This window comes from Poecile atricapillus, chromosome Z, assembly GCF_030490865.1.
Source record: "Poecile atricapillus isolate bPoeAtr1 chromosome Z, bPoeAtr1.hap1, whole genome shotgun sequence".
Classification (NCBI taxonomy): domain Eukaryota; kingdom Metazoa; phylum Chordata; class Aves; order Passeriformes; family Paridae; genus Poecile; species Poecile atricapillus.
In genome coordinates this window covers 125,411,230-125,424,759 of record NC_081289.1, presented here as the reverse complement: position 1 = coordinate 125,424,759, position 13,530 = coordinate 125,411,230, and the positions used below count along the sequence as shown (strand labels likewise).

Here is a 13,530-nt window from a genome sequence, read left to right as displayed (position 1 = left end):
GTTCAAAGGCATATAAACCCTGGCATACCTTATGGCCTGATTTGGAAGAAATTCTGCTAGTATAGCTAGCAACATTTTTGGTAGGGTTTTTCTGCATTTTAATATTGGATTCGGGGTTTTTTCTGAGTTTACTTTTGAAATGCCATTAAAAGTCACTAATTTACTCTATAGAAATAAGGCTAGATAAATTCTGTTTGAAGCAACAGAACACTTAAGGATTTTCTCATAACTGTGACAGTCACTTCAGCTGCTATAGCCAATATACCTGTCAATTTTAAGAAATTTTCAGGAAACAATGCACCTCATGTAATAACCCTTGTGCCAGATTTGTTTGCAATTGACTAATAGGTTCAAAAGCTGTTGTAGGACAATGTAAATCTACTGATACTTTTGTCCAGCAACAACCAAGAAGCATTTATTTCTTTTTGTTCTGTTTTTGTATAAAACAGTATCAATATTAATTATTTCTTACTTTTTCAGACCTGAGGTGTATGATTGTGATTCTGCATCATAATTGAAGACTTAAAGTCTGGTTTAGAGCTGCAAATCCTTCAAGAGGCAGGTTTTTTTGCAAGATAATCATGTGAAATATGGAACTGATTTTTCCTGAGTCATCATTCCTTTCAGCTGTGGACATTTTTGAGCTTACAAAGTATTCTGAATAGGTCAGTTTAAAATGAAGGGGTTAGCAACTTGGTTTTTTTAATAATGTGTGTTTTTTGTCAAATGTCATATGTGCCTTATTTGGCTTTATCAGTGTTCTGATTGTACTTCCAGGCTTTACTCTGAACTTCCTTTTACTGATAGCATTCATACAAAATCTTATCTTGAAAGATATCTTAGCTTATCTTATATGTAGTGGTATTCAACCACTAGGTCTAGGTATTTCACGTGATTGCAGGTAAATCATACATTAGATATCGTATTATTCAGTGGTGCATGTGTTCTTTCTGAACGTGAAACTGAATCAAATACTTTCTTGTAGCCCAGTAGCAGTGACTTCTCACAAGCTCCGATATCCATATTTTCTATCTTCATGCCCCTTCTCAGCCACTGCTGTATTAGACTCCTTGTTACTTAACATGCTTTATAGGCTTCTCAAGCAGAAGTTAATTCACTGTTCCTCTCTTTCCTTTTGTAAATATCCTTCAGATGTCCAACCAGTGAAATATTAGGGGTTACTGTCAAAGCTCTATTAGCAGTTCCCAATATATGTGGGAAGATGAAAGGCTCTTACCTTTCCTTCATTTCTTAGGAGTAATGGTTTTGCTTTCAAGCTTTTCTGCTATTATTTAACAATCTTTCACTGTCCTTGATGTTTACATGTCCTTTCTCAATTTTGTTCCTACCACAATCCTGAAAGAAAAACAATCTGGTCTATGCTTGAAGAGTTTTCGTACACTAAAGCCCTGTCTCTAGTAATATATATAGGCACCACTTAATTGCAAACCAAGAAAATAAGTACTGTTTAAATTATTGTGCATTAGCTTCTTGCACAAGGAAGTTGCTCTGGTTTTGGCTTTGCAGTACTGAATAATGCCATGTGCCAATATAGGTCTTTTGAAAAGGGGCACAAAGCTGTAGAAAAGACGTCTCTACCACTAAGAAAATTTCTCCTACTAGATCTTGTTTGCACATTAGAATAATTTTCATCTGTCTAATTGCAATTTGTTCTGAGATACCTCCGTCTGTGAATCTTACCATGCTTACAAACCTGTCTCAGACCCAACCATTACCCCTGAGTCCTCATCAGTTTTGCCTCTAGCTCTCTTAGTTACTTAATTGCAGTCAGCTCCTCTGGACACATGGTATATTTTCTTTCCAAACAATGCTCATCAAAACCAGTTAGGAAAAGCTTTCTGTTCCCTTAGATTTTAATTAGGATTTTAACACTACATAGGATCATGAAGTCATTTAGGTTGGAAAAGACCTTTAAGATCATCAAGTGTGAACACTAACCCAGCACTGCCAAGCCCACATGGCAGGGTTAGAGGAAATGTTACTTTCACGTTGTATTAGTGTTTCCTGATTTCTGCTGAAGGCACCAGTCATGTAATTACCTGAAATTACTTTCCTCACTTTCTCTACTAAATTGTTTCTACTTTTTTCCAAATAAATGGTATTATGAAGCTTCATTCTAAAACTGCTTAGCTGTAATCAATTCTGTTACCCTTTGCCATTTTGTTCTGGCGTGGGTTTTCTCTGCTGGGTGTAGAGACAGTCTGAGTTAAACAGTTTTACTGATAGTTGTAATACTCCAGTATTTAATGTTGTTTTAAGAGCCTTTCCTATGGCATGGATCTGGAAGTGATGGTCCCAAGCTCTTCCTGTCTGTCACTAGCTTCTGTGGATGTTAGTCCAGCCAGACCTATGCTTCCTACTATTGAGTACAGCCTAGTTGCCTCTATAGTAAATTTCTGTACACAGCAGTTTTCTGCAGCCCTGTCAAGTGAAGAAAATCAAACTAGAGTAGTAAGTTCTAAGGTAAGAGAACACACAGTTACTGACGTTCATGGTTGTACAAGAGCTTGCATTTGGACACAGTGATAACCCAGAATTTCTCTATGCAATCTTGGCACAGCAGCTCAGAATTTACAAGCCCTCTTATCACATATTATCCTGGAAAGTGCAATGCAAAGGCTAAGGCAGAATGACAGGACAAGTGTTTGTCCAGAACTGATGCATCCTGGCTAAATATTTCTGTTCTATATTTTTAATGCAATCCACAGTACCCATACTGTTCAGAACTTATTCACTGTTTGCAGAGTTCGGTATCTCCAATAGAGATACTCTTTGGGAGTAATGACAGACACAGTGATTCAAACCAGTATAAGCCATAAATGTAATCTTCTCGGAAACATCTAGAGATTCCCATATCTACAGTAACCACAATATTAGCGATTGTCATTAACTTTTGGTACCAGTGTCAGGTAGTAGTGGTCTGTCATGGCCTATGAGTGTCAGAGGTCTCCTCTGTAATACAGAGTGTGGTGGATTGACCCTGGATGGATACCAGGCACCCACCAAAGCTTCTCTATCGCTTCCCACTGCAGCTGTAAAGAGGAGGCAAGGACTGGGAGTTTAGAGTAAGGGGCATGAGGGAAGAGTTTTGACACTCTGAAGTGTCTTGATATGCTCCTATCTTGTTTTTTTTCGTGGTGGATCTCTTGGTTATTGGACTATATTGGGTTCTGTGAGCAGTGAAAGAGAAAACCAAAAACAGAAACAAACAAGATGGATAGAAGAGGTAGAGCATAGTAAGTTTCTCCTGAGTGTCTCCCATAAAGATGAAAAAATTGGTTTCTTCTTTAAGCTAATATCCTCATTCCAATTGGAATAGCGGCAGAATAGAATTCCAATCAGCAGTAGCCAGGAGGGGTCATGGCTAAGACCTAGGAGGATTGTTCTATTCCACCTCATATTATTGCTGGGGTCACGGGAAGGGAGTATATTCCAAAGAGAAGGGTTTGCTTCCAGTTGAGTAAGCGAGGTGCAGGTTCTGAGCCAGAGGGAGCAGTTGGATAACATCGGTTCCAAGCTGGAGGGGCCAGTCAGGTGGCACTGGTTCTGAGCCAGAGGGAGTAGTGGGATATTTATCTCTTGTCAGGGTCTGCCTCTATCTCTTGCCACAGGGAGCAGTAACAGGGTTTTTTTCTTATACTCTCTGCCTTTAGTATTGTTGCTGTTACTGTTAATTTTCTCATCTCATTGCCATTCCCAGTAAATTGTTCTTATCTCAACCCCTGATCTTTACCTTTCATGCCTCCAATACTCCTCCAGCCTTCCGAAGAGGGGAGGGGGAGCAAGTGAGTGGCACATGGTTTGGAGATTCTCACTGGGAGCACTAAATTGAGGAGTACCATTCCTAAATCATGGCATCCAAAAACCCAGAGTGCCATTAATACCAGATATTCAGTTTACTTGTGAGAGTTCAGTCATTTTACAAGAGCAAAGCAGGAGCATGTCAATACACACAAGTTGTTACATTCATATGGGATGAGCACCATTTGGGAAGTCCAGCTATGTCTTCCTGCAAATAAAGCAGTGCAAAGAAATTCGAAGCACATGTGCTGACAAAAGCAAGCAGTTACCAAAGATAGTAGGGGTTCCTAGACTTTCTGCCCTAAGGTTTATATTGTGCTTTGTAGTAATAAATACAACTTTGTAGTAACAAAGTTGCAGCTCATTCTTGCTGGAACATGCCCTTCACAAATTACTTTTCAAAGGCAGAACAATCCACAGTTTATTTTTAGAGATTTTTATTTTGCATTGACTTTCTTGGCAAAGTAAAGGTATTTTTACACCTGAAGGATGGGATACCATCCAGAGGAGCGTGAACAAGCTCAAAAAGTGGGCATACAGAAATCTCATGAGTGTTTAATAAGACCAAGTGAAATGTACTAGACCTGACTGGAGCAAGTGCTGTATGAGGGTTGAGGCATGAAGGGATCAAGAGAGCCCTGTCCAGAGGGGCTTGGGGGTGCTGGTGGGTGAGAGGCTGGACATGACCCAGCCATGGGCACTCCCAGCCCAGAGAGCCAAACGTGTCCTGGGCTGCATCCAGAGCAGCGTGGGCAGCAGGGCCAGGGAGGGGATTCTGCCCCTCTGCTCTGCTCTGCTGAGACCCCACCTGCAGAGCTGCATCAGCTCTGGGGTCCCAGCACAGAAAGGACATGGACCTGCTGGAGCAGGTTGATATGAGGGCTAGAAATATAATCAGAGGGATGGAGTACCTGTCTTATGAGGAAAGACTGAGTATATGGTTTGTTCAAAGTGTGCTTGGTTTGTTGTGTATTTTGTTGGAAAAGGGAAGGCTTAAAGGTGACGTAATTGTTGCCTTTCAGTTCCTGAAGGGAGCCTACAAGAAAGATGGGGAGACTATTTACAAGGGCATGTAGTGATAGAACAGGGGGGAATGACTTCAGACTGCAATAGGGTATGTTTAGATCTGATATTAGGTAAAAATTCTTTACTGTGAGGGTGGTGAGGCACTGGAACAGGTTACCCAGAGAAGTTGTGCATGCAGCACTATCAGAAATGTTCAAGGCCAGGCTGGATGGAGCTCTGATCAGCCTGGTCTTGTGAAAGGTGTCCTGCACATGGCAGGAGGGTAGGAACTAGTTGATCTTTAAGGTCCCATTCAAGCCACACCATTCTATGTTTCTGTGATTTTTGCAATGAAGATAAATATAGATTGTTAAAATTCATTTTAAAAGAAGAAAACTGATCATAATACAGTTTTAGACAGCCTTTTTGGTTTTATTACTTCCTTCTTTTACTGTCTTGTGATTTTTTGTCTTTTCCACTGAAGACTTTTTCTGACATTCCTGTTTTATGTTTTATCATCTTGTTAAAAGTAACTGGTATTAAATTTAAGAATATCACCTGTGTGTACTATCTTCTTAAGCATTACTGAAAATGACCTTCCAGACAATTGGTTTATCAAAAATAGTTATGAGCTGAATGTGAAAATATGTTCTCTTTTTCTTCTTGCAGCCTGAAAATGATAACCTGCATACAGATGATGAGCATGAACTCAGACAAGATAAAGAAAGCTATCTCTGTGCTGTGTGTCTGGATGTTTATTTCAATCCTTACATGTGCTATCCATGCCACCATATCTTTTGTGAACCTTGCTTAAGGATGCTTGCCAAAGACAATCCAGCCAGCACTCCATGTCCACTATGTCGTACTACAATTGCCACAGTCTTTTTCCAGACAGGTATAAAAATGAAAGTTTATACCCATAGTAAAAAAAAGTACCCATGTTTGCACTTTTCCTTCCTATATGCGTTCAGAGCAAGTTTTGGTAATGTTAATCCACTGTGAGATTTTTCTTTCCATTTAATTCCTCCTAAGAACATTCCATGCAGGTTCTCTTCAATGTCAAGAAGCTATTCAGGACATGTGCTTATAAACTTTATTTTAGAAGTGAGATTCTGGTAGTTTTCTTTTCTGGTAGAATTCTGGTAGATTTCTTTTGTTTCTTCTTCCTGAATAATAACAAGCTTTAAACATAATAAACATTTTTCAAACTATTCCACTGGAAAAGTGTTTTTAAAATTGCTCATTTAATGGCACATTAAAAAAGTGCTCTTTTCATTTATGACGTTAAATTTGGACACAAGTGAAAATAAAGGCTGGCAGAACCCTTGATAGTCTTCTCAAATTCTCCCATCCTAGCCTCTTATACCCTCATCTCCTGTGTTCCTTACTCTTAACAGGAGGAAAATATGGTGGCTAGGGGGTGTTTGGTGTCATGTTGGGTATAGAAATAGAGGAGGGTTAAGTAGTCCTGCAGATAGAATATCTGGAACAGCATGAGTCATTCTTTCATGTCCAAAACTTTTATGGTAGATTCAAGTACCATTGATAAAATTGCACTATGGTATCAGGAGTTAGGTTATTTGCAGCACTTAAAACTGTGTATAGACAGATCACAAAGTAATGGAAATGATTCAGCCACGCAGGAGTGTTTGTTTCATTTTAGATGCTACTGAGATCTTGCAGAGATCCTCTTTAAGCTGTTGTGAATGCTGTGATGATGAGAGGTTAGGGATGCAGACTGAAGTATGATTTCACACTGATCAGCAGAGCTGCCCACCTTCTGTTTCTGGTTGTGCACAGACTCTGCCTTTGTACAGGCATAACTTTGTATGATTTGATGGCAGGTCAGTTTGAGGAACTGACTGGAATAAATAACTCATTTGGGTGGGAAGGAGGCATTCTTCAGATGAACCTGTTGCCCCAAGATGATTCACTGAGCAGCTGCTGATGGCCGGGGATAGAGACTGGCTATCCCTGCACTGACTGTAGTGCAGCAGAGAAAATGGATGGAAAGCTGCAGCCTGAGCACTCTCAACCCCCTGCCTATCTGGTGTATAGAGATTTCAAGCTGTTCTCACTTCATTTCCCTAATGTTTGATGCTCCCTTCAATTTGATGTACAGATGAAGTGTGTTTCACTGATAGAGAATTAGGTTTTTCTACAGCTATTTAAATTTTAAAAAAGCAATTTAGCAGATTTGCTGCAGAAAATTACTACCGGGAGAGCACAAAAGGAGAATAAATGTGCTTTCTAAAATGTATTTGTAAAACTTTTCAACATGTTACAGTTATCTAAATGAAATATTACCAGGATTATTTGTAGCCTTTAAGTACTTAACGTACAATGTGAAAAAATGCCAGGTGGGAGGGAATGAAGAAGAAGGAGCCAGATTTTTCTGAGTGCCAGCACAAGAGGCATTTGGCACAAAATGAAATACATGAGATCTCATCTGAACACAAGAAAGCACTTTTTTTCATGTGAGGGTATCAAACAGGCTGGTCGGAGAGGCTGTGGAATACCCATCAAACCCACCTGGACATGGTTCTGGGTACCTGTGTAGCTGACCCTGCTTGAGCAGGTTGGACTAGCTGTTCTCAAGACATTCCATTCAGCCTTACCCACCCTGCTAAAATATTAAATAGGTATGTAGCTTTTTTGAGGGCAAATATTTATGTGGCTAAGGAGGAAATATGGTGTCAGAGATATGTAAGTAGAGTCTACTATAAATAGTGGACCATAAGAGTATATAATATGTTTTGTATTAACAACTTCAAATGAGAGAAATCTGCAGCTATTTGTATATTGCTATTCAGTATACAGAAATATGTGCTTGACTTAGCTATCTATTTAAAAATAGGGATGCTCATTTAGCTTTGTTTTGTTATATATATTAAAAAAATTGTTTTGAAATTTTCCAGTGCATAGCATACTGAACAATTTTTAAATTAACTAAGGGGTATTGATGATGATATTGTATCCTTAGAGAAATTAGTAAAATCAATACATTAAGAAGATGGATGGTACCAGAGCAATGCAAAGCATAGTCTTGTTGTTTTTTTTTTCACTCAGAAGAGTTATTAATCCTTCTAAAAGTTATGCTGGTCACTGCTGCTATAGGTTTGTGCAGGCAGCAAAGCAAAGTTGCTTATAATCTTTACATACTTCTCTAATACTGCAGCTGGGATGTCTTATTTCCCTCACTAATTTATTTTGGATGCTTTCTGCAGCTTTCCATTTGCATATGTGCATATTAAGGATATATTCAGGAGTTCACTTTTTAGCTTGTACAGTTTTCCAGACTGAACATAACTGCAACAGAAGGATGCATGTAATGTGTAAAAAAAAAATAAATATTATCCATCAGTAATGGAGAAGAACAGTATTTGAGAGCTACAAAGCCGTATTTGACTCGCAAAGGTAATTCCTCTGGCCAGTTGCCTTGATCAACTGAGCTTTGTTTACAGGATCCCTTAAGCATGAGTTCCAGTCCATACAGGTTGCTCTGATGGTGTTTACTATGCATTCCCATCTTTCTTAAAGGCTTTCTTAGAAGCCCTTCTCCCATCGGGATAAACTCACATCGGATCAGATGATAGCGTGCCCAGGATACAGCTAAGAAAACAGCTCTGGAGCTGATTCCACCGAGCAATTTTCTAAGTTACCAAGTATCTTTTACATGTTTTGCTTACCAGGGAAGAGCAATCTTCTACACTTCCATTCATACAAAGTTTCATTTATGTTTTTTGCAAGAAGCGCCAGATCTGACTCTCAGGTGCAATAAATCCACCACTTTGGAAAAATGCAGATTGAGGGTAGCAGTTGTGCAAAGGAGGTCCAGGCATGGACATGGCAGGGAAATAGGGTCATATAAGTACAGGACAGGTGACCTGGCCAGCCTGAGGGGATCTTTCATTGAAAGCCTAGCCAAGCAGCCTTCTACAAGCCAGTAAGGCTTGTCACAATTGCCTTTTGTGAAAAACAGGAATATGATGCCTCACCAGAGGTTTCAGTATTTAAATTTGAATAAAATTGAAAGAACTGTCTGTCTGTCTGTCTGTAGCAGAAATTAAAATGTTCTCTGTCTATGCTATGAGAGGCAAGCAGAGTCTCATCAGAAGCCTGGATCTGAATAGTACTTAATCCAAATATGTTCAGTAGCATATATAGCTTTTTCATAAAAATTTAAAAACACCGGTGAAAAATGTTTGTTCATTTTACATTTAGAAGAGAAAAAGGCCTTTTCACCTCCAGCAACAGCAGTATGTGTGTGCAGTAGCTCTATTTCCAAATAATGAGAGAGAAAATCTGAAAATTCTGTGCTCTTCATGTGTTGTGTAGCCTCATTCCACCTGCATTGTGACATGGTGAAGTAAAGGATAATTTTTAAAATCAGACTAGCATGGATTTTTTACTTCAAATCTGCTAATATCATCATCTTACACAGAAAAACTACTGGAAGCAAAAGAATTTTTCTTCTTTTTTTTGCAGAGAAAAATATTTCATCATTTCATAAAATATTTATTATTATAAAAGTATGTTCCATTACATAAAGTAATAAGCCTTCTCAAAAAAAAACAGTGCATGTCTTTTCTTACTTTGAAGGTACAAGAAGAATTATGGTAACAGCTACTATTAATATTTACCTGAGCCATCTTGGTTTGGAGACACAACTTGTGAGAGGTTTGATGGGCAGGGGGTTGGAGATTTTCCTGTTAAGTACTAGGTTAGCAGCCCTGTTTGCTATCAGCAGATCAATTCTATGGTAGGAAAATACTGTTGTTTTTTAATTGTTTTCGATTGCATTGCTATGGATAGATTAGTTTGGCAGTCTTTGAGTTGCAATCATGCAGGTATTTCACCAAATTACACCCTGAGAAGATGTTTTCTTGAGGTTAGTACATAATGCCAACTCCTCCAATGTGTCATGAAACATCCTACAAATGTTTTCTTAGTTCCTGTTAATCCAAAGTATTTTTAAAAATCTCAAAAATATTTCAGGCTCTTCCCCTTCCTTTGCATTACTGTTACTGAGTGGTGATATTAAACAAAAAGCAATATGAACTGAGAATTAATATCACAGTCATTTTTATGGATATAATTTTTCTTCATAGAGGTCATAGTTTTGTAAGTTAAATAGCTTGATTTCTTAAATACATAATTTTGTCAGAACTTGACATTATCTTTTCTAATATTTTTTTTCCAAAGAAACAGAATGTTTAAAACTTGCTCTTACTATATATGGAAATGCTTGGGTAAATGTGATTTTTTAAAAAAATTAGGTGTTATAATCAGAAGAAGGATTACACAGTAGGTATGGCATTTTTATTTTGTTTAAATTTATGCAAATTATCACTTTGTTTAGAGCATTGATGTATGTATTCTTTCCCCTTAATTATTGTAGATCTGAATAACTCTACCAGATCCTTTTTCCCTATGGAATATTTGAATCTAAAGGAAAATTTTCAAAAATCCAATTCTGCTAAATGGCCTCTACCAAGCTGCAAGAAAGCATTCAGAGTTCTTGAAGGTAAGATTTTTTATTTTTGTCTAAATATCATTCAATCTCAAGTGTAATATTTGAAAATAAGACTGTAATTAATGCATGCCATTGGCAAACAGACGGATGATTCTTAAAGTAGAGAGGAGTTTAATTCTCGTGGGTGATTCATACACAATGCTCTGAATCTAAAGATAAACTGTGAACTGTAAAAAGACAATTGTGTGTGTACATTTTCATTTATTTTTGAATCTTTAATTCTGTGCACATTATCAGGATAATTTTATGAAGCTTCCTCCTTAGAAGAGTTTGTCTCTACATAGTGGAATAAAGAAAATTACTCTAGGAAAAAAGTTACTAGTTCTGAGTGTGGTCAATAAAGACCGCTCAAAAAAAAAAAAAAAAAAAAGCCAGAATCAGTCTATTATGAGAGAAGTCAAACAAAAAGTTTTTGAATAACGTAGATTATTCCATACATAATGCTTACAAAATAAAGTAATGGGTATGAGTGTTTTAGTTTCATTTTCTCTTTATTATATGAGGAAAGAAAGTCGTCTTGTTGCTACTTTAACACTTAAACATTTTCATGATTAAGTGATTATTGACTGAACAACATTTAAGTTAGACCTCCGAAATGCAGGATTCACTGTTTACCTATATTTCCCTGTTTTCAGTCAAATGGCCTTTCTTCACCAGGCCTCCTGTATATTTACTTATATAGTTACTAGCATACATTTTTCATAGTGCTGAGTCTTGTGTGCAGATATACTTTTCCTGTTTGTAACAACAGATTGCTTCTAAAAGTACGTGGAAAAAAATAAAACAGAACTTCCATTTTATATTCCTTGTATAAGTCTACCCAGGCCTTTGTAAAGGTGAAATTTTGATAAATTCTGGTACTCCAGTTATAAAATCATGTCATGTAAGGCCACAATTTGATACTAAAAATATCAAGAAATGTTCCTGGCTATCAAAAATAGCAGACTTGAGAAGTCTGAGGATTGGTAAATTATCTTTGATGTTACTCAGAGAACAAACTGTTGGCAGGATGAACTAAGATGACTATTTATTTTCTCCAATAGGAATTACTGTGATATGATTGTTAATGCTGAGTTTATTGGTTTATTTTAATATATATTATGTATATGACATAGTTCCTTTATGTTTTGTAGTGTTATATGAATTATGCTTTATATAAATATATTTCACAATGCTAAGTATTGTACAAAGCATAAATGATTAGAAGTAAAAGAAAGATCTGGAGAGGTCATACAGCTTCAGTATTGCTCTGCCTGAAAATTTGCCATATTGTTCAGCAGAGGTAATTTTGAATGCTGGAATTATGTGTCTCCAAAGGGTAGCCTAAAAGTCCCACACTAAATGGGACCATGGTTAGATCTAGTTAATATGACACACAAACCAGAAAGCTGTCTGAAACTTTGTCTTTGAATTCCTAAATAAAACGGTTGGTGCCATGTTTCTCTTCTGACTTTATTTCAGTAAAAACTACTGCATGTTTGTGTGCTTTCAAAATGCAAATATATAGTATTTTCTTCCTGGACTATTTGTTTGGGCTTATATCTAAATTGTGTTTGGCAACACCTAAAGTTCCATATTTGGTTTTCATAATTGCATGTGTTCTCTGGCTCAGGAGGCTTCTAGGAGCTTAACAAGCATAAAATACTGAAAATAATGGCAGCAAAAGTCTTCTGACACCATATTAGATTCCATTGCAAATGCAAACTGTGGTGCCACTGAGATCTGAAGGGATAAAGAGGGTACTTAAATTAATTCTCTTTTTACTAAGAACCTAATAGCCTAATAAGATGTTAGAATTTCAGAAGACAAATATAAAGAATGGGAAAAGAAATAGGATGGGTACATGAGTAGAGTGACTGGAGTGAAGAGGGATATGATTACAGTGCTTAGAAAGCAATGAAATCTTGTAAATTTGAATGTGAAAATAACGACTTCTATATAAGAGTGCACTGTCAAATACTGCAATACATTGTCAAAGAAGAAACTGTCGAAGAAGAAATGTACCCATGTTAGAAATACATGTGCTCTTTTACCTTCATATCCAGCAGGTCCAATGTTCACTGAGAATCTAGAAGTCCTTTTCATATGATTCCAGCTTTCATTGTGACAAAACCCCTTTCACAACATCATTTTACTATCACAGATACAAAAATAGTAAAACCCCTTTCACAACATCATTTTACTATCACAGATACAAAAATAGTATACCTTAACCAGTAAATCACTCATTAGAGATGCTAGATAAAATCAGACCTCAGAACTAGACTGGGATATGAGGAGAGAAAGATGACAGTTAGGAAGTCTAGATTATTTACAAGATTTATCAGGTTAACTAATTTGGACTTTCTGAACATTGCAGGGCTGATAGATAATATCAAGCACTTCCTCTTTTTCCTTATTTTTTTCCTGAACTGATTCACTAAGCTAAATATATTTGGTAATCTACATGTGGGTCTTCTTTCATATGAGATTTTCTACAAGGAATGTAGAATTATCTTTAATAATACAACCAACCATAGCTTTTCAGTTCTTACACAAAAAGAAACCTCAGCACTGCAGCACTATCAGGCTTTAAGCTGATGAAAATTGCTCCAGATTAGTTTCCCCTTGTATTGCCCTGTATTTTTTTTTTTTCCAATGAGATAATCAATAGAATTCCCATTTGTTTCATAAACATTACTTATGGTATTGCTCTCTATATGGTGTGCTGTGTTTGGTCACGGATAAGTTAATCATAAAATGGAAACACTATTCAAGAAGGAAAGCAATTCTTCTTTTCCCATTCAGATTTTTAATACATAGAAAAGTTAACAAGCTGATTTTAAGTATTTCTCTAAAATACCTTCTGTTTCATATGAAACAAACAAAGATATTATATTAGTTATCCTTTTGAGTACTGGCAACTTTAAAAAAATGTTATTCCACAATAGAAATAGCATTTCAATTAATGGCTTCCTCAAGTAGATTTTAAAACAGATAAACAGTGTCATTTGAACAGGAGAGTTAAATAGTAAATACACTCAATTGGATCCTATTATCATATATTCATAGTTGAATAACTTAAGTATGGCCTTTGTATGCCATTAAAGTGGAATTGCATTCTGTGCACTGTACAATGACAGGAAGTTCACCAACTAAGGGTAAGTCTCCAAAAGTGATTTTGTATA

At 36.9% G+C, this 13,530-nt stretch overlaps 1 protein-coding gene across 1 annotated transcript in view; it reads left to right on the top strand.

Moving 5' to 3' along the window:
- Positions 1-13,530, top strand: part of RNF180 (ring finger protein 180) — a 67,791-nt gene that overhangs the window by 37,856 nt on the left and 16,405 nt on the right. Inside the window, exons 4-5 of the mRNA XM_058825900.1 lie at positions 5,497-5,722; positions 10,229-10,354. Of these exons, the coding sequence (XP_058681883.1) occupies positions 5,497-5,722; positions 10,229-10,354 (352 nt within the window). The remainder of the gene's footprint in view (positions 1-5,496; positions 5,723-10,228; positions 10,355-13,530) is intronic.